The 20,271-nt window shown below is 44.6% G+C and overlaps 1 protein-coding gene across 5 annotated transcripts in view; it reads left to right on the top strand.

Moving 5' to 3' along the window:
* The window catches only part of LOC137332313 (protocadherin-1-like), a 301,656-nt gene that overhangs the window by 258,475 nt on the left and 22,910 nt on the right, over positions 1–20,271 (top strand). The window contains exon 4 of one of the 5 annotated variants that reach the window (XM_067996045.1): positions 6,284–6,336. The exons of the other annotated variants lie outside the window; for them this stretch is intronic. Coding sequence (XP_067852146.1) covers positions 6,284–6,336 — 53 coding nt within the window. The remainder of the gene's footprint in view (positions 1–6,283; positions 6,337–20,271) is intronic. 5 annotated transcript variants of the gene reach the window in all.

The following is a 20,271-nucleotide window of genomic DNA, read 5'->3' as shown; positions in this document are numbered from 1 at the left end:
GGTATTCTGCGACGAGTGACTCACCTCCTGACTCCCCAAAGCCTTTCCACCATCTACAAGGCATAAGTCAGGAATGTGATGGAATACTCTCCACCTGCCTGAATGAATGCAGCTCCAACGACACTCAAGAAGCTCAACACAATCCAGGACAAAGCAGCCCGCTTGATTGGCACCCCATCCACCACCCGAAACATTCACTCCCTTCACCACCAGTGCACCGTGGCTGCAGTGTGTACCATCCACAGGATGCACTGCAGCAATTCGCCAAGGTTTCTTCGACAGCACCTCCCAAACCTGCAACCTCTACCACCTAGAAGGACAAGGGCAACAGGCACATGGGAACAACACCACCTGCACGTTCCCCTCCATCCCGACTTGGAAATATATCGCCGTTCCTTCATTGTCGCTGGTTCAAGATCCTGGAACTCCCTTCCTAACAGCACTGTGGGAGAACCTTCACCACACGGACTGCAGCGGTTCAAGAAGGCGGCTCACCACCACCTTCTCAAGGGCAATTCGGGATGGGCAATAAATGCCGGCCTCGCCAGCAACGCCAACATCCTATAAACGAATATTAAAAAAATAATCTCAGCACATCCCAAAGCGCTTTGCAGCCAATGAAGTACTTTTGAAGTTTTGTCATGTAGGAAACGCTACAGCTAATTTGCGCACAGCAAGATCCCACAAACAGCAATGAGATAATGACCAGATAATCTGTTTTAGTGATGTTGGTTGAGAGATAAATATTGGCCAGGACACTGGGGAGAACTCCCCTGCTCTCCTTCGAAATAGTGGCCTTGGGATCTTTTACATCCACCTGAGAGGGCAGACGGGGCCTTGATTTAATACCTCATTCGAAAGACAGTGCAGCACTCCTTCAGTACTGCACTGTAGTGTCAGCCTATATTTTGTGCTCAAGTCTCTGGAGTGGGAATTGAACCCACAACCTTCTGACCTAGAGGATAATGCTGATAGAGCCTGCACAGATGGTTCAGTGCACTTTCACATTCCCATGGGCCCATACTCCTGTTCAGCACTTTGACCTTCTGAACTGCTGGATTTTGTCAGGTGGTCTTAAAAAGATTTGCATTCATATAGTACCTTGTCAGGTTGCAGAGAAATACCTTAGCACTTCCCATATAATGAATTACTTGAAGTGTGACGACTGTTATTATGGACAAATGCAGCAGCCATTTTTCACAAAGCAAGATCCCACACAAATGATGAGGAATAACAATTTTTCTTTTATTTTGATGGTGTTTGTTGAGGGAGGAATTTCTCCAGGACACTGCTTTTCTTCGATTATTGCCATGGGATCTTTTACATCTAACAGAACAGGCAGACAGGGCCTCTGAAGGGCGACACCTCGAACAATCCAGTGCTCCCTCGGTGCTGCACTGGCGAGTCAGCCTAGATTATGTGATCAGGTCCTGGAATGGGACTTGACTCCATATCTTTTTGATTCAAAGATTGAGCAATCTGTCATGGAGGGATTTGGGGTGTATCAGAAAGATCTTTAAACACCTCTCTCCAATTCGTGACCTGCACTACCATTGCCGTCAAAGTGAATATTACCTTGAAGGCTTAGATTTCTTTTTTTTCTCCCTTTTCATCAGAACCATATCTTGTCAGGACTTGCAACATTAACAAAGGTCTCTGGACCCCTGGTAAAATTGGAGAACTTTCACTCAACTAAGTTGACTGACGTGAAATTGGTTGCCCTGTTTCATATGATTCTTTGAGCTGCTGTTCAACTGGAATGGAGAACTGATCTTGCCAGTGATGTCAGAAAGGAGGAGTGGGTGGAAGTTGATGTGACAGCCGACATGGTGTTGAAGTAATTGATTCCTTGATGGTGAATTGAAAATGCTTCGCGCCAGTCTTTCAGCAGCAGTGGAACCCATCTTTACCTTTACATTTTTGTTCGACAAGGGTATTAAGGGATATAGAACAAAGGCAGGTAGTTGGAATTGAGATACTGATCAACCATGATCCAATTGAATGGCAGAACAGGCTCGAGGGGCTGAATGGCCTACTCCCATTCCTATATTCCTCTGGAGGATTTGGAGATATCGTGCACATCTTCAAAAGCTGCCCACATGTTGGAAAATGCTGGACTCTGACCCTCAAAGAGATCAAACCCATAACCAGGAGCTAAGCTGGTCATTTATCTCATTGCTGTTTGTGGGACCTTGCTAAGCACAAATTGGTTGCCGCGTTTCCTGCATTACAACAGTGACGACACTTTGACCAGAAGGAGGAACCCTGCAAGATTGTATTTACCTCCCAATCTCAGGGGTGCTGAAGCAATTGTAACACCCAACTGGCACTCCAGCTGATCTTAGCTGACTCGGACTTAAGTTCCACACTATCTGGTGTGCTTATCAACTGAACCATTTGGAGACCTCGGTGTTTTCTTTAAAGAAAAAGATATAATTTATGAAGTTAAGATAAGGGCAGATTGGGATTATGATACACGAGATGCATTATACAAATTCCTAAGATCAATTTCTTTGCTTTGAACTTGCTTTACCCATAAGGAGCTTTCACCTCGCTGCTAATAAAAGTCCACTTTGGCCCTGTGTGTGCAGCTCTCCCCTGTTTGTTAAGCTGCTGTCTGTAGGTCCATGGAGCACCAATTGGGCAGTGTAATAACATCAACGCGCCCTCTCAGGTGGATGTAAAAGGTCTCACGGCACTATTTCGAAGAATCATAGAAAATTTACTGCACAGAAGGAGGCCCTTCGGCCCATTGTGTCCGCACCGGGGCAGGGGAGTTCTCCCCAGTGTCCTAGCCAATATTTATACGTCAACCAATCAACATCAGATTATCTGGTCATTTATCTCATTGCTGTTTGTGGGACCTTGCTAAGCACAAATTGGTTGCCGCGTTTCCTACATTACAACAGTGATTACACTTCGATAAAGTACTTCATTGGCTGTAAAGCACTTTGGGACGTCCTGAGGATGTGAAAGGCGCTGTATAAATGCAAGTCTTTTTATTTGTCTTCATTGACTGGGCAGGCCCAGGAGCTCTTGGAACTGCCATGGCAGATTGGGCGACCTAGCAACAACAAACAAACAACACTGGATGTATAAAAGAGGGAATACTTTTATCCGACAGCTGAGTGAGAGGAGAGCACTGGGATTCGGTGGCGTTACCATGATGTAGAAGTGCCATTCTTGCATTCTACCTGCATCATGCTTGATGACAATGCAGGTCAAGTTTCGTCACATAACTCCAAAAGCCTGTCATTTGCACCGGTCTAGCAGCACTCGTTAATGTAGCCTTGCGGAACCCTGTTCGAAATCACCACTGCGCGAATCGTCCATTGTACAATCAGTGGAAGCATAAAGCTGACAATCTTTCAGGCGTTTGCCTTTCAATGGGTTAAAGCTGAGACTTTGAACTGCATACGATAAACATGTGTTTAAGGTCTTATCTTTTCCATTTCTTCGTGCTGGAGTGATGGGCTTTATAAGCTGTAATAAGCTCCAATCACCTTGCACCCAATTCTACAATTTCACAAAGTAGGCCAATTCCTGTACAATATCTTTACAAAATGTAACTTTGCGCATTCAATAACAGATGCTGAATAGTTTAGTTAATTCATTTGTAGGATTTCTAGCTTCTATTTTTTTAAAAATGTAAACGCATTACAAGGAATTACATAGAATTTACAACACATAAACAGGCCATTCAGCCCAACAGATCTATGCCGGTGTTTATGCTCCACACGAGCCTCCTCCCACCCATCTACTAACCTTTTCAGCATAACCTTCTGTTCCTTTCTCCCTCATGCATTTATCCAGCTTCCCCTTAAATGTATCTATGCTTTTCGCCTCGACTATTCCTTGTGGTAACGAGTTCCACATTCTAACCACCCTCTGGGTAAAGAAATTTCTCCTGAATTCCCTATTGGATTTACTAGTGACTATCTTATATTTATGCCCCCCCCCCCCCCAGTTTTGGTCTTCCTCACAAGTGGAAACGTTTTCGCTACGTCTACCCTATCGAGACCCTTCGTAATATTAGGTCACCTCTCAGTTCTTACATGGCTTGCATTTATTTTACTCCTTTCGTGACCTTAGGATGTCCCAAAGTGCTTCACAGCCAACGAAGCATTACAATAAAATCAAATCTGTATTTATATGGCATTACAAAGAAGCACGTGATGTTATGAATTAAGTTGAGGAGAAGTGACTGTGACAGCTGTTCTGCACACACAATGCCCCACACACAGCATCGTTATCATCAACAAAAGCCGCCACTATATTAATCTTTGGCTGCTGGCTGGCTCGTGGTGCTAGTCTCCATAGTTAGGCTATGGTAAACTGGTTACACGCCGGTAACCTGCGGGGGTGGGGGAACGGCTGTGATGCGATGCGGCGGTGATGTCATGCCATTGCGTCATGACATGTCTTCGGGATGATGTCCTGATGCAGCATCATGATGTCACTGCTCCACATGTGCGCGCTGGCCAAAAAGGTCATGGCCAGTCCTGCGCACGTGCAGAACGTTAGATCTCACACAGTGCAACTGCTTTACAGGAAGACTGACTGCACCTTGCGGACTAAATGCAGGAGAACAGCTCTCCGCTCCCCCCCACCCCCAACTCCCCTTCCTCGTCAAGCTCCATTTCTTAGTCCTCCCAAATCATTCTCTCATCTTGCTTTATAAGTAGTGTTTATTGACTTCCTGCTCCCTCGGAAGGTTCGGCGTCTTGCTGGGGTGAATGTAGCCCTTCTGTACCTCATTCAAACATTCATCTTGCGTGACAGTGAACATAGACAAGACTGTTCGGGATAGACGGTATCAGGTCTCAGTCCAACCCTGTCCTTTGCACTCATCGTACTTTCTCGCAGGGGGCCCCTGGTTGACTCCTTCCCTCCTTAGTCCAGGGTCACTATGGCCAGGTGTATCATAGAATCTTACAGCACAGGAGGAGGCCTTTTGGCCCATCATGCCTGTGCCGGCACTTTGAAAGAGCTATCCAATTAGTCCCACTCCCCTGCACTTTCCCCATAGCCCTGCAAATTATTCCTTTTCCAGTATTTATCCAATTCCTTTTTGAAAGTTACCATTGAATCTGCTTCCAGCACCTTTTCAGGCAGCGCATTCCAGATCATAACAACACGCTGCGTAAAAAAAAATTCTTCTCATTTCCCCTCTGGTTCTTTTGCCAATTATCTTAAATCTGTGTCCTCTGGTTACCGACCCTCTTGCCACTTGAAACAGTTTCTCCTTATTTACTCTTATCAAAAACCCCTCTTAATTTTGAACAACTCTATTTAGGAATATAAGGATAGGCTGATAGGGTTAGATGAAGTCGGGAGGGACGAGGCTTGTGTGGCGCATAAACACCAGCATGGACCTGTTGGGCCGAATGGCCTGTTTCTGTGCTGTAAATCATATGTAATTCTGTGTAAATCTCCCCTTAATCTTCTCTTATCTAAGAAGAACAATCCCAGTTTCTCTAGTCTCTCCACATAACTGAAATCCCTCACCCCTGTTATCATTTTGGTAAATCTCCTCCGCATCCTCTTCAACAGCTTGACATCCATCCTAACCAGTGATTTATAAAGGTTTAGCGTAACGTCCTTGCTTTTGTATTCTATGCTTCTATTTATAAAGCCAAGGTTCCTGTCTGCATTTTTAACAGCCTTCTCAACTTGTCCTGCCACTTTCAAAGGTGTATCACCCCTACTACCATCCTGTCTGAGACCAAACAACTCAGCATAGACCGGAGATCAAAACTGGCTCCTTCTGCCCTACAACTCTCCGAGATCTCTGCGCTCTTTCAGTTCTGGCCTCTTGTGCATCCCAGATTTAAATAGCTCTGCCATTGGCGGCCGTGTCTTCCGCTGCGTAGGTCCTAAGCTCTGGAATTCCCTCCCTAAACCTCTCCGCCCCTCACTCCTCCTGTAAGACACTCCTAAAAACCTAACTCTTTGGTCACCTGTCCTAACATGTCCTCATATGGCTTGGTGTCAAATTTTGTTTGATAAAGCTCCTGTGAAACGCCTTGGGATGTTTTACTACATTAAAGGCGCTATATAAATGCAAGTTGTTGTTGTTGCATGACTCAGCATGATGTAATGCAGAACTTAGTTCCACTGAGACATCAAGAGAGTTGTACTTGGAGGATTCTAACGGAAGATTGCAGGTGTAAAAATTGAATAAGAATGGAATGCTGTCTCTTAGACTAGAATCCGTCCCTGAGGGAAAAAAATGTACTATCTCTCTCCTTTGTTCATTTTCTTTCTTTTCCCTCTCCTGCAGCACAATATGTTGAAAAGGTCTTTTCACCTCTGGGTTCAAAGGAGAACAGACAGGTAAAAAAAAAAGCAAAATACTGCAAACGCTGGAAAATCTGAAACAAAAATACAGTAAATACTGGAGAAACACAGCGGGTCGGTCAGCATCTGTGGAGAGAATGGACAAGTTAAGGTTTTGGGTACAAACCCTTCTTCCAAACTGAACAGGATTCATTCAAGCCCAAAGCAAACAGAGGCAGCAAGTTAGGCAGTGGGTGGAGAAGTCAGATTATGACTTGAGTTCTGCCGATACAAATTAAATGAAAAGCTTAATAGCCTCCAACTCTGCCCCATGAGTTAATGGGAGGGAGGGGGAGGGAGTGGGTGGGAGATGGATTACTCCTTTCAAAAATACGACTTTCAAGCCTATATTTTCTGATCGGGAAATTCAGTTTATTTGAAGTGAGTTGCTGCCTGTGTTAATGCAGATCAGGAAATCAAGGCCTGGTGTCCCTCCTGCACCGTAGACACTTCCGGGCCATAACCAGAGAGGTGGCAACCCTATTAGAATCACTCCTGCCTTGGCACAGCTCGGTTGTGCAGTCGTACTACGACAGTTTGTAATGGGACGGAGAGGCTGCTCCTCCAGGTTACTTCCTGCGATTGAAGAAAGAGTCCCTTTTATTCTGCGTTTCTTCCCCTCTTTCCCCGCACCCCCCACCCCCGGTTTGGGGAGAGTGACATCTGTGCACCACTAAGTACAGAGGAGGGAGGCCATTCAGCCCATCTGGCTCATCCACCCATAGGAAACTACAGCCCCACTATCACAGCATCCAACGACCTGATGAATGACACCAGAGTTTTTAACCTCCACTATCCTACCCAAAAGTTTGTCCCAGGTATTATTCACTTTCTCTGTGAAGAAATACTTCCTAACATTAGTCCTGAGCTTGCCTTCTATCAGTTTGTATCTACATCCACCTCGTCCTATAGTCCTCAGCTAATGGTGCTCAGGATTAACCCTCTCTATTTCACTAGGTATCTTGTATTGCTATTTGTGTCAAATGGTAGTCTGGGTCCCATTATGTGATACCGGGGCTTAGCGGGTTACATTATGAGGACAGGTTGCATAAACATGGCCTGTATTCCCTTGAGTATAGAAGATCGAGGGGGTCATCTGATCGAGACGTTTAAAACGTTAAAAGGATTCGATAGGGTAGATACGGAGAAACTATTTTTACTGATCAAGAACGAGGGGACATAATAAAATTAGAGCCATACCATTCAGGAGCGAAATCAGAAAACACCTTTTCACACAAAGGGCTGTAGAAATCTGGAATTCTCTCCCCCAAAAAAGTCTGTGGATGCTGGGACAATTGGAGCTGTCAAGACAGCTCGATAGATTTTTGCTAGGTAAGGTTATCGAGGTGTATGGAGTTAAGGCGGGAAAATGGATTTGAGGTAGAGATCAGCCATGATCTAATGGAATAGCAGAGCAGGCTCGAGGGCTGAGTGGCCTGCTCCTGCTCCTAATGTTCCTATACAGATATCCAGAGTGCGGGACTGGCTCGTTTGAATTTTGTGGAACAGTCGTCTTTAACTGGAGTGAAGACTCATTGTCCCTTACCTTTGTGGGTCAGTGCAGTGAGAGCTGCACTTAAAAGTACAGCTGATGGTGGAAGAATTGTATTTCTACAATCAGATGCAATCCTCTAATCTAAGAATACCTCAAGAAAACCAAGAGTATTCTCATTGTGGGCCTATACTCACTGGTGTCTAGAAGATCATAAGAACGTAAGAAATAGGAGCAGGAGTAGGCCATCCGGCCCCTCGAGCCTGCTCCGCCATTCAACAAGATCATGGATGATCTTCTACCTCAATGCCATTTTCCTGCACTATCCCCATATCCCTTGATGCCTTTAATACCTAGAAATCTATCGAGCTCGGTTTTGAATGTACTCAATGACTGAGCCTCCACAGCCCTCTGGGGTGGAGAATTCCAAAGAGTGAAGAAATTTCTCCTCATCTCAGTCCCAAATGGCCTACCCTTTATTCTGAGACTATGACTCCTGGTTCTAGACTCCCCAGCCAGGGGAAACATCCTCCCTGCATCTACCCTGTCGAGCCCTGTAAGAATTTTGTATGTTTCAATGAGATCACCTCTCATTCTTCTAAGCTCTATAGAAAGCAGACTTAGTCTACTCAAACTGTCCTCATATGACAATCACGCCATCCCATAAATCAGTCTGATGAACCTACGTTGCACTCCCTCTATGGCAAGTATATCCTTTCTTAGGTAAGGAGACCAAAATTATACACAATGCTCCAGGTGCGGTCTCACCAAGGCCCCATACAATTGCAGTAAGACATTTTTATTCCTGTACTCAAAACATCTTGTAATAAAGGCCAACATACCATTTGCCTTCCTAATTGTTTGCTGCACCTGCATGTTAGCTTTCAGTGACTCATGTACAAGGACACCCAGGTCCCTTTGAACATCAACAATTCCCAATCTCTCACCATTTAAAAAATACTCTGCATTTCTGTTTTTCCTCCCAAAGTAAATAACTTCACATTTTTTCCACATTATATTCCATCTGCCATGTTCTTGCCCACTCACTTAGCCTGTCTATATTCCCTTGAAGCCTCTTTGCGTCCTCCTCACAACTCACATTCCCACCTAGTTTTGTGTCATCAGGAAACTGAGAGGTGATCTCATTGAAACATATAAGATTCTGAGAGGACTTGACAGGATAGTTGCTGAGAGGCTGTTTCTCCTGGCTGGAGAGTCTAGAACTAGGGGGCATAGTCTCAGGATAAGAGGTCAGCCATTTATGACTGAGATGAGGAGAAATTTCTTTACTCAGAGGGTTGTGAATCATTGGAATTCTCTACCCCAGAGGGCTGTGGATGCTTAGTCGTTGAATATAATCAAGGCTGAAATCGATAGATTTTTGGACACTAAGGGAATCAAGGGATATGGGCAGGAAAGTGGAGTTGAGGTTGAAGATCAACCATGATCTTAATGAATGGCGGAGCAGGCTCAAGGGGCCATATGGCCTACTTCTGCTCCTATTTCTTATGTTCTTATGTTGTTGGAAAAAAAATGATCGAGTAAATTCGCCAGTCCCACCCTTCCAGTGGTTCGAGCCCTACTTCTGAACTGTGGTCACTCTTGAGTGTGGTTCTGCAAAGGTTATGCGTGAATTCACCCTGAGATCACCTTCATCGTGCAACAAGGCAAACAATAGAATCAAAGAATAGAATCATAGAATCTTACAGCACATTAGGAGGCAATTCGGTCCTTCGTGCCTGTGCCGGCTCTTTGAAAGAGCTGTCCAGTTTAATCCCACACCCCAGCATTTTCCCCATAGCCTTGCATATGAGTCCTCTTCAAGTACATGTCCAATTGCCTTTTGAAAGTTCCTTTGGAATCTGTTTCCACCACCATTTCAGATAGTGCGTTCTGGATCTTCACAATCCTCTGTGTGAAAAAATTTCTCCTCATTTCCCCTCTAGTTCTTCTGCCAATTATTTTAAAGCTGTGACCTCTGGTTATCGACCCACTTGCCAGAGGAAACAGTTCCTCCCAACTTGCTCTATCAAAACCCCTCATTATTTTGAATACCTCTATTAAGTCCCCCCTTAAGCTTTTCCGCTTTAAGGAGAACAAACCCAGGTTCTCCAATCTCTCCACATAACTGAAGTCCCTCATCCCTGGTATCATCCTTATTAACCTCCTCTGTACCCTCTTCAAGACCTTGACATCTTTCCTAAAGTGTGGTGCCCAGAATTGTACTCAATACTCCAGAATGAGGCCTAACCAGTGATTTGTAAAGATTTAGCGTGACTTCCTTGTTTTTTTTATTCAATGCCCCTATTTACAAAGCCAAATATCCCATACGCTTTCTTAACCGCCTTATTAACTTGCCCACCCACCTTCAAATATTTGTGAATTTGCACGGAGTTATTATTTTTTTATTATTCGTTCATGGGATGTGGGCGTCGCTGGCAAGGCCAGCATTTATTGCCCATCCCTAATTGCCCTTGAGAACTTGAGAAGGTGGTGGTGAGCCGCATTCTTGAACCGCTACAGTCCGTGTGGTGAAGGTTCTCCCGCAGTGCTGTTAGGCGGGGAGTTCCAAGATTTTAACCCAGCGACGATGAGTAAATTTGTGAGTAAATGGACTTATTGTGTGACTTACTGCAATATTGCGTAATAAATCGAGATGGAATGGTGAATCTTGGTGAGACCAGAGTTGGAGGGCTCTGTGCAGTTTTGGGCTCCACACTAGGGGAAGGATATGGAGACAATGGACAGGGTATGGCACAGATTCACTAGGTTGCAACCTGATATGAGAAAACACAAATACAAAGAAACACTTGGAAAAATTGGGCTGTTCTCATTGGAACAGACAAAATTAAGGGGTGATTTATGTAGATGTATTTAAAATTATGTAGGGATGGGACAAAGTAGATAGAATAAGGGGTCTAGAATGAAGGGACATAAATGTAAGATTAAATGTAAGAGATGTAGGACAGAGAGCCAGCAAAACTTTTTTTTTACACAGAGGGTTGAGAGGATGGGGGAACGCACGACCGGAGATAGCGACTGAAGCAGGGACCACGGTTGGGAATTTTCTCGGAGCTGCTCCCACTCTCCTGCCATTACTTTGTGCTTAAACGGGGTTTCTGCCGCACTTCCAGCAGAGTGGGGGAACAGCTCTGGGGAAGTTCAGGGGTCCATGTCAGCGTTTAAGAATAGGTTAGATGGGTGAAGGGAAGCGAGGGGGATATGGGAACAGGGCAGCATATAGGATTAGGATAACTGCTCAACTGGAGGATAAAAACAAACACAAAACTGGTTGGGCTGAATGGCCTGTTTTCATGTTGTTAATTTTAATTTTGTGTACGGCTGTTCAGTGCACTCTTTCTATCGATCTACCTATCTATCTTTCTATCTATCATTTCTCTCTCTCTCTCTAATCTCTCTTGCTGTCTCTCTATTTCTATATCTCTCTTCCCCCTCCCCCCCCCCCAACTAATTGGAGTTAAGTGAGCTGACTCAAACCACATCCAGACACAGACAGGATCTGGGCTGGCCATATCAATGCAGTATCTGATTCCTGTGGAGAGTGTTGAGTTTAATGAGTTTGGACAGCCTCCATATAGTTCATTCAGCCCATGCAGCACAAAACTGCTCTGAAAGATTCCACTCAAATTCTAATCAGGTAGAGAGTGTGATGAATGGAAGCAGCTTATTCATGAAAGTTTGCTTCAGAAATTAAAAGGCTTTGCTAATTCAGGGAGGAGAAACCTTCTAAGTTTGAGTGAGTTTACATAAATATAAGCTTGGCTCAGTTGGTAGCACTTTCGTTTGAACCCTAACTCTGGGACTTGAGCAGTTAATCTCTCTCTAACACGCCAGCGCAGTACTGAACGAGTCCTGCATTATCGGAGGTGCCGTCTTTCGGATGAGACATTGAACTCAAGTCCTGTCTGCTTGTTCTGGTGGTGCAGGTGGATGTTGAAGATTCTTTAGCACTATTCGAAGAAGAGCTTGACGTCCTCCTGGTTGACCCTGCCCACAATCCCATTCAACCAACACCGCCAGAAACAGATTACCTGGTTGTTCATCTCATTGTTGTTTGTGGGATCATGGTGCACACAAAATGGCTGCCACATTTGTCTGCATCATAATAGTCAAAGTAGCCCATTGTATGTGAAGCACTTTGAGAGGTTTCTGAGTGACGTGCCAAGGCACGATGCAAAGACATCGTCTTTTCTTATGTAGATTTTAAAACTAGATTTAATTGCCTGCTAAGGTTTGAAATGCTAATGTCTCTCGTAGATTAATGCGTTCATTAGGTTCCAGGGCTACTGGTTATGGCAGCCCTGACTGGTGGCAGCGCTGTCGTGTAAACGAGATGATAATGTGGCTGCCAGAGGAGCTGAGGTAGTGTTCATTTGCTGCTCCATTCAATCAGTGCTGGCAGTAGTTAAAGGAGATGTTAGCTACTGTTGGCACAAGTTGCTCTTTTGGGGCCACGAGCTGAGTTTCTTTTTTATGTGAAAACAGTTGAGGCTTTTCTTCCCCTCACCATCTCCCCCCATTCACCCCCGCCCCACCCCGTCCCCCTCATTTTCTGAAGCTGTTGGCCATGCGAATAGGCCTGGTCTCACAGCTGTGCTCACTCCTACCCTCAACGCCCTGGACAGGAGTCACCAGAGAGTGATCAGCAGTCGGAACTCTGGGCTGACTATTCCCCCTCTGCTCCTCTGGCCCAGAGGCCAATTATAGCACAGCACCTCCACCCTGGCTAAGAATCAGTGGAGTGTCGGCAGGGATAGACATGGGAACCCCTGAAATGCAGCCCCAGTTGTCCTGAAGGCAATAAAAGCCAACCGCATAGTGCGAGACTGGAGTCACATGTAGGTCAAACCGGATGAAGGTAGGTAGTTCCCTTCCTTTCCCCGAGAGAAAATAGCGAATCAGTTTAAGACCAAAACAAAAAGCAAAATGCTGCAGATGCTGGAAATCAAAAGGCAGAAAAGGCTGGAAATCCTCAGCCGGTCAGGCAGCATCTGTGGACAGAGGAAGAAAGAGTTAGGTTAATGTTTCAGGTCTCTCACCCTTTGCCCGAAACTAGAAAATGTTAGAGATGAACAGCTTATAAGAAGGAACAGAGCCGAGGGACAAAAACTCATTCAATTTCGCAACTCGCCATTGTCGCAAGTCCAATACCCTAACACTAACGCCAGCTTGTTGTGTACAATCCCGGAATATATCGGGATGTTCCTGTGCACTGTGACCTTACTGCTTGCTTCTGTCTTGCCGTGTTTGGAAGATAAAGACTGAAATGAGGCAGTGTGCAAAGTATTGATGGCCCTCCAGAGTGCTCAATCATCAATGTCTTCCCCAATCGATGCGACTCACATTGCCAAAGCCTTCCCATTGATCAGGACAAGAACACTGGTGCAAAACAGATAGAGCTGGGGCTTAGAGTTGCTGTCCCTGTAACAGGGATTGATTAGCCTCTTCACAGCAAGTGAACTGGAGGAGTCGCACACAGACAGCGTCTCTCTGCGCTAACAGCTCGGCAAATATATAGCGATCATTTATTAGACGAGCGAAGCGACAGGGATTTTAATTCAAGTGCAGGTATGTTATAATTGGCTTTGTTGTATAAAATGTTTAACCCATCAGCAGCCGGCAGGTTAGGGTGTCTCTCGGCTATTTGGGAATAAGGAGCAGTCGTGCCATCCAAGAGTAATGAGTCTGTCATTGTCATATTGGGTACTGTTTGGAAAGAGGTCTGAGACAGAATTCATGACGGCATGATGGCTCATTTGGTGACTGCACAGCCTGGTGTAGAACTGAGCCATGTACACCAAGAAGGCTCCAGGTTTGATGTCCATTCTGTGCTGAGATAACTTATGTCAGCTGGGGAAGTGGGAAAATTGAAAGAGAGAAAGAAATTGCATTTTATATATATATATATATATATATATATATATAGCGCCTTTCACAACCTCAGGACGTTCCAAAATACTTTAGAGCCAATGAAATGTAGTCCTTGTTGTAATGTAGGAAACACAATCAATTAACACAGAGCAAGGTTGCACAAACAGCAATTGAGATAAATCTGTTTTTCAGTGATGTTGGTTGAGGGATAAATATTGGCCAGCACAGCAGGGAGAACTCCCCAGCTCTTTCTTTGAATAGTACCATGGGATCTTTTATGTCCACCTGAGTAGATAGACAAGGTTTAATATCCTCATCTGAAAGATGGCACCACCAACAATACAGCACTCCCTCAGTACTGTACTGGAGTGAGAGCCTATTTTACATGCTCAAGGTTCTGGAGTGGGACTTGAACCCACAACTTTTTGATTCAGAGGCGAGAGTGTTACCCACTGAGCCACGGCTGATACCTGTAGTATATTATATTACACGGTCTATGATCACAGTGAATAACAGCGTGACTAGACGGTACTAAAATTGGCCTCGATGTCGGTGAGCTAGGGACAGGAAAAATGATCCTACTCTTGACCCCTGCTGTACATGGGTGGACGCCAGGTGAGTACTAGAGTGGACTTGCCTGTGATGCCATAGAAAAAAGGAGCAGGAGTAGGCCATTCGGCCCTTTGAGCCTGCTCCGCCGTTCAATGTGATCATGGCTGTTCCTCTATCTCAAAACTGCCCTCCAGCAGTTGAATAGTTACCGACGCACACTTGTCTTAGGCTCACCTATGAAGTATGGTACCAGAGAGTGACTGAACCATATCTCAGCATGAGTCCCCCCTATCAGGGGAGGAGAGGAGAAAATTGGTGGGACCAAGAAAAAAAAATTACTTAAGTGAGACTTGAAACATAATGCTGTTCAAATGGCAAGAGTATAGTTAAATAGTATTACAAGTGATATACATTATATTACAGTGTCCGTGATCAGACAACCACAGCGGACAGCAGCGTTACTAGAGGGTTGGAGTTTGGTCAATTTGCCAGATGAGCAGATGTAATTTCCTATAGCAATAAAATCAGTACATCCTTTTATCGGGTCCCAAGCAGCAGAAAAACATCAATCAAAGCTCCCGTGGACTGCTGGAAATGACATGCAGCACTGCTGTCTATTCAGTTGTGACTGGGTAGCCGCAGTAACCCTCTTCTGCCACGAGTAGCCCCCGGTGAGTTTAAAAGCCTCTCAGGCCGAGATTGACTTGACATCGGAGGGGGGCAAGCTTTACACGTTGTTCTCGGGTTTGAAGAGCAGAGTGGGATGGGGTGAAACCTAAGGGAAAACCAGCGTCAAATGAAGCATCTGAGTCTAACCGGGTGTCTTTATATTTCGAATTCTGATGGACCTTCTGCGATTGTGCCTGCATTTTGCAGATCAGTGGCAGTTGTGCTGAAAAAATGGACAGGTTCATTAGCCAAATGCGAATTGTAGTGGGATGCTAGAGAGGGAGAGAGGGGGGAAAGCTGGGTGAGGCAGTAAACAGTATCACTTTGTGTGTGTACGTATATATAATAAAAGTAATTGAGCGTTCGGAAGGACTAAGTTCTGAGATGCAGTTTTTTTTAATAGTAACCGCTGTAAATTTCCCTGCGAAGCCATGAATGGAATCACGGAAAGGACGTGCCACAACCATACAGCACGCAAGAAGGGAATAAAATTGTACGCTTTCATACATCCTATCACATTCCTCTGTACCTGTGATACTTGGAAGGCGGAACGGGGCCCTGTTTGTCTTTCCTGCACTTACAGCCCTCCAGTAGACTTGCGATTAGAATAAAAGAGCTTGTATTTTTATGGTGCCTTATCATGTCTCTCGGGATGTTCCAAAGCGATTCACCTACAATGAATGACTTCTGGACCACTGTTGTTATGTGTGGACAATGGGGAGTTGGATTTGGGAGAATGTTGAGGTAAATTTTGGGTACGGTATGATTTGTTTGACCTGGATTATCAGTCCAGGCTTCTGTGTTACTAGTATAGTAACATAACCAGTACTTTGTAGCAATCAGGAGTGGGAACCCTGTTTTTTTTTTGGGTCCCTTCTCTTCACCGGGCATATTGTGTCCAATTATTGTCCACTCAAGGCATCTAACTGAGATCAACTAATTTAGCAGAGCTAAGGGATCAAACGTGGGAACTTCACGACCCGTAGAACACCAGGCCGCACGTTTACAAATTAAACATCTGGAATGCTTACACTTCTGCTTTTAACAGTAGATATGTGGAAGGGGAAAAGATTCAAACCCTGAACAGATTCCCTCTGTGATTTTGCCTACACCCAGAGCATTCTTTGAAAGAAATCTGCACACTTGCCGTTACAGATGAACAGATGTGAAGCTGATCGGAACTTATTGAACAGACCTTCACATTGATAAGGATCATCCTTTCTGAGATGATGAGGCTCTATTAGCTTATCTCCGTGTTAATGCCATCGGGAGATCAGATCACCGTGTGATACCACTGCAAATGACATGGTTTCTGATACTAAAAGAAAATGAGCATCTTTAATTCAGTTTACGGGAGATTCCAGTGATTGTATTCAGTGCTTGGGTCGTGCTTTTCTTCTTGGTGTCTGTTTATGTTGTTTTAAGCTCAAATCGATGTAGATTATCTCGTGTGAATAAACAGTCTATATGTGTCCATTAAGTACCGTTTATTGGCTAGCAGTAAGCCAAGACTCTTGATACTGTTCATCGAGGAAGAATATGTCCATCTTGATTTTTATTTTGTTTTATCAATTTCTTCTCCCCCCTCCCCCTGACCCTTTTCCTCTGCTCCACCTATCCTGACCTCTTTTACTCGCCTGCCCCCTCCCACCTGCTGACTCTTCCTGTCTTATTGGCCCATTAATGTTGGCTTCTCACTGGTCCCTCATCCAAGGGACAATTTTTCACATATGAGCATACACTGTATGGGCTATGAAAGAAAGATAGAACTTGCATTTATATAGCATCTTACATAACCTCAGGACATCCCAAAGCACTTTACAGCCAATTAAATACTTTTTGAAGTGTGGTCACTGTTGTAATGTAGGAAATGCAGCAGCCAGTTTGCGCACAGCAAGCTCCCACAGACCAAAATGACCAGATAATCTGTTTTAGTGACGTTGGTTGAGGGATAAATATTGGCCAGGACACTGGGGAGAACTCCCCTGCTCTACTTTGAAGAGTGCCATGGGATTTTTTAACATCCACCTGAGAGGCTTACCGTCTCATCAGAAAGACGGCACCTTCAACAGTGCAGCACTCCCGCAGTACTGCACTGGGAGTATCAGCCTAGATTTTGTGCTCAAGTCTCTGGAGCGGGACTTGAACCCACAACCTTCTGAATCAGAGAGCGAGTGTATGGCCTCTCGACATATCCCACCACGTGCACTTTCCATCAAAAAAAACAAAATCGTACGAGTAGCGCTTAGGGCCAGGAATCCTGGCTGATATTTCCTCTTGCCCTCCATGCTTCAGGAGTGCTGAGGCTGACAATAGCAGCCCAACAAATGGTTGGTCCCATTCTGCTTCATTTCCCTACAGACAAATTTACTATTAAGAATGATCCAGAGAACGTCCCCTGATGACCCAGTTCATAAGCGGATTCTCCTGTGTGGAGCTGAGCTTGTGTTGAGTTTTCTCATTGATGTGACTACATTAGGCTTTGGTGGTCCTGGGCGAGGGAGCAGAAAAATCAGCCAACAACAACAACTTGCATTTATATAGCACCATTAACGTAGTAAAACAAGGCGCTTCGCAGGAGCGATTATCAAACAGAATTTGACACCAAGCCACATAAGGAGATACTAGGACAGGTGACCAAAAGCTTGGTCAAAGAGGTAGGCTTTAAGGAGCGTCTTAAAGGAGAAGAGAGAGGTGGAGAGGTTCAGGGAGGGAATTCCAGAGCTCAGGGCCTAGGCAGCTGCAGGCACGGCCGCCAATGTTGGGGGTGAAGGAAGCTGGGGATGCGCAAGAGGCCAGAACTGGAGGAACGCAGAGTTCTCGGAGTGTTGTATGGCCTGAGGAGGTTACAGAGATAGGGAGGGGGCGAGGCAACGGAGGAATTTGAACACAAGGATGAGACCTTTAAATTTGAGGCATTGGTGCACTGTGAGCTAATGTAAGTCAGCGAGCACAGTGGGTGATGGGTGAACGGGACAAGGCTCCTGCTCCTGACTGCTGTCCAGTGACTCCTGCCAGAAGGTATACATGGTGTGGAGGTTGAATCAAGCTTGACGCCGCCCCCCACAGTTCAAAAGCTTGCCGACAGGCACTGTGTAGGTTGATCCGCGAAGAAGGCTCATTAGCTGAGGCACTGGAGGGCAGCTGGTACCTATGGAGGCAGACTCGGAGCATGAATCACATCCTTCAGGGGAGGAAGGGACGTAAACAGTGGACGTTAAAAATGAATAGTCTTTTAAAGATGGTCCCAGGTGTATACATTATCCAAAGGTTGTGACGGCAGCAATATTCTTAAACCCTGTAGGGGTGATTGTTACTTTGAAATGAAATTGATTTTAAAACGTTTGCTATTTTCAGACCTGACACTTCTCAGCGTTCCATTATATATGGCACCATTCTATAATGATTGCTCTTTTAACATGCAACTGTTTGAAATGCAACATAAGATCTTGGCAAACCTATAAAAATTGACATTTTTTAAAAATGTAAATTCTTTCAATCAAATATAATTGTCAAAATAGATTTGCCTTCAATTAAAGCTGTTCTGTACTAGAATTAAAATCACTAAAACTATAATGATATGATGGCCAGTCTCTCTCTCTCTCTCTCTCTCTCTCACTCTCCCTCTCTCTGTCAGTCTGTCTCTGTTGCCCTCGCACTCTCTCCCTCTGTCGGTCTGTTTCTGTCTCTCTCTCTCTTTGTTGGCCTGTCTCTGTCTCCCTCTCTCTCACTCACTCTCTATGTCTGTCTGTCTCTCCCTTTTTCTCTCTCTCTCCCTCTTTCTCTTTCAAAAAAAAACTCTTGCATCACTTTTCACACATTTCACTTCAATGAAAAAGTTATTTCTTGTCCGTTTTTCTGACTTTTGATAACCCGGTCTCTTCTCGTGAGTAAATGCTGAGGATTTACAGGTAGTCGCTAACTTACAGAAACTTCCCTCAGCAATTAGCCTCTAATTGATCTAAGGGTGTGCCTATTTAGACTATGAGCAGTAGCCTTAAAGGGACAGGCCAGCTTTAAGCAACTAAACAGCTCACGTGCGCTCCAGATCCCAGACTCAGACTATCTGCAGGCAACACCAGTAATCTTGAATAAAAATGATATTTAAAGATGCTAAGGAATAATAAAAGATTTTCTATTTAAGAGAATGCTGGCACTGAGTGCTCCAGTGATCTCCTCAGCTAATGGGAAGACCCAGACTACTCTTGTTATTTGCCATTGGTAAGTTGTAGTTGAAAGTTGACAGGATTCATTTCTTCTCAGTAGACCTTTAATACAAATGCCACTGGCCTTGTGGGACAGTTTTTTTTTGTCTAAATCGGCAGTTTTGTATGAAGTGCAGCTGGAACTCTGCAAATCAATTTTAATGGCCCAGTGGTATTTAATGTCACTGTCCTCACCTAAATAGATCTAAAATAACTCAAACATTGTGACAAGGGCAGGATTTCTGAATGAGATGGTGTGTAGGTCAGTTGGTTTGGGGTTTGAAAATTGTCATCAAAAGACGATATTTAAAGTTCGTGATTAATTTCCTGTTAGAATTATTGATTCAAAGCCAGCAATTGACGTCCCGTCTACCCTCTTAGGTGGACGTAAAAGATCCCATGGCACTATTTCAAAGAAGAGCAGGGGAGTTCCCTCCTGTCTCCTGGCCAATATTTATCCCTCAACCAACACCACTAAAACTGATTATTTGATCATTATCTCATTGCTGTTTTTAGGACCTTGCTGTGCGCAAATTAGCTGCTACATTTCCTACATTAGAACAGTGACTACACTCCAAAAAGTATTTAATTGGATGTAAAGCACTTTGGGATGCCCTGAGGTCATGAAAGGTGCTATACAAGACTTCCTTTCCCTTCCTTTTCTTATTTTTCCCTTTCTTTCTTTCAAAATAGTACTATCTGTGTACTTCAATTTAAGTGCCGTCACTAGTGGGTAGGTGCCAACATCGTGCTTTTATCAGATAGAGAGAAAAATTGCGTCCCAGTAGGTAAAGGCACAATTTAGTACGACGCCACTTAAGGCCACAAGTATCTCGATTGGATCCCCATTTGTGCCTGATCTCCTGGGTGGAATGGTTAGCCTCAGTGCTCAGGGGCCAGTGTGGCGAGAAATCAGTGAGGATTCCCACTTCTGAATTGTAGACCAGAGGTCACCGGTTACGGTTATTGGCTTAGTACAAAGAGGAGAAGAGTCAATTCTCTCTTAATTCTCAATTCGCTTTATGCTTTATTAACGTTGTTAGATCATGTACATATAGCTTATACGTCAGGTTAGATATAGGCATGCAGTTTATAGCAGGTTATACAGTTTTATACCCAAAA

Source organism: Heptranchias perlo, chromosome 14, assembly GCF_035084215.1.
Source record: "Heptranchias perlo isolate sHepPer1 chromosome 14, sHepPer1.hap1, whole genome shotgun sequence".
In the NCBI taxonomy this organism is placed as follows: Eukaryota; Metazoa; Chordata; class Chondrichthyes; order Hexanchiformes; family Hexanchidae; genus Heptranchias; species Heptranchias perlo.
This window is presented reverse-complemented; position numbering and strand designations above follow the sequence as displayed.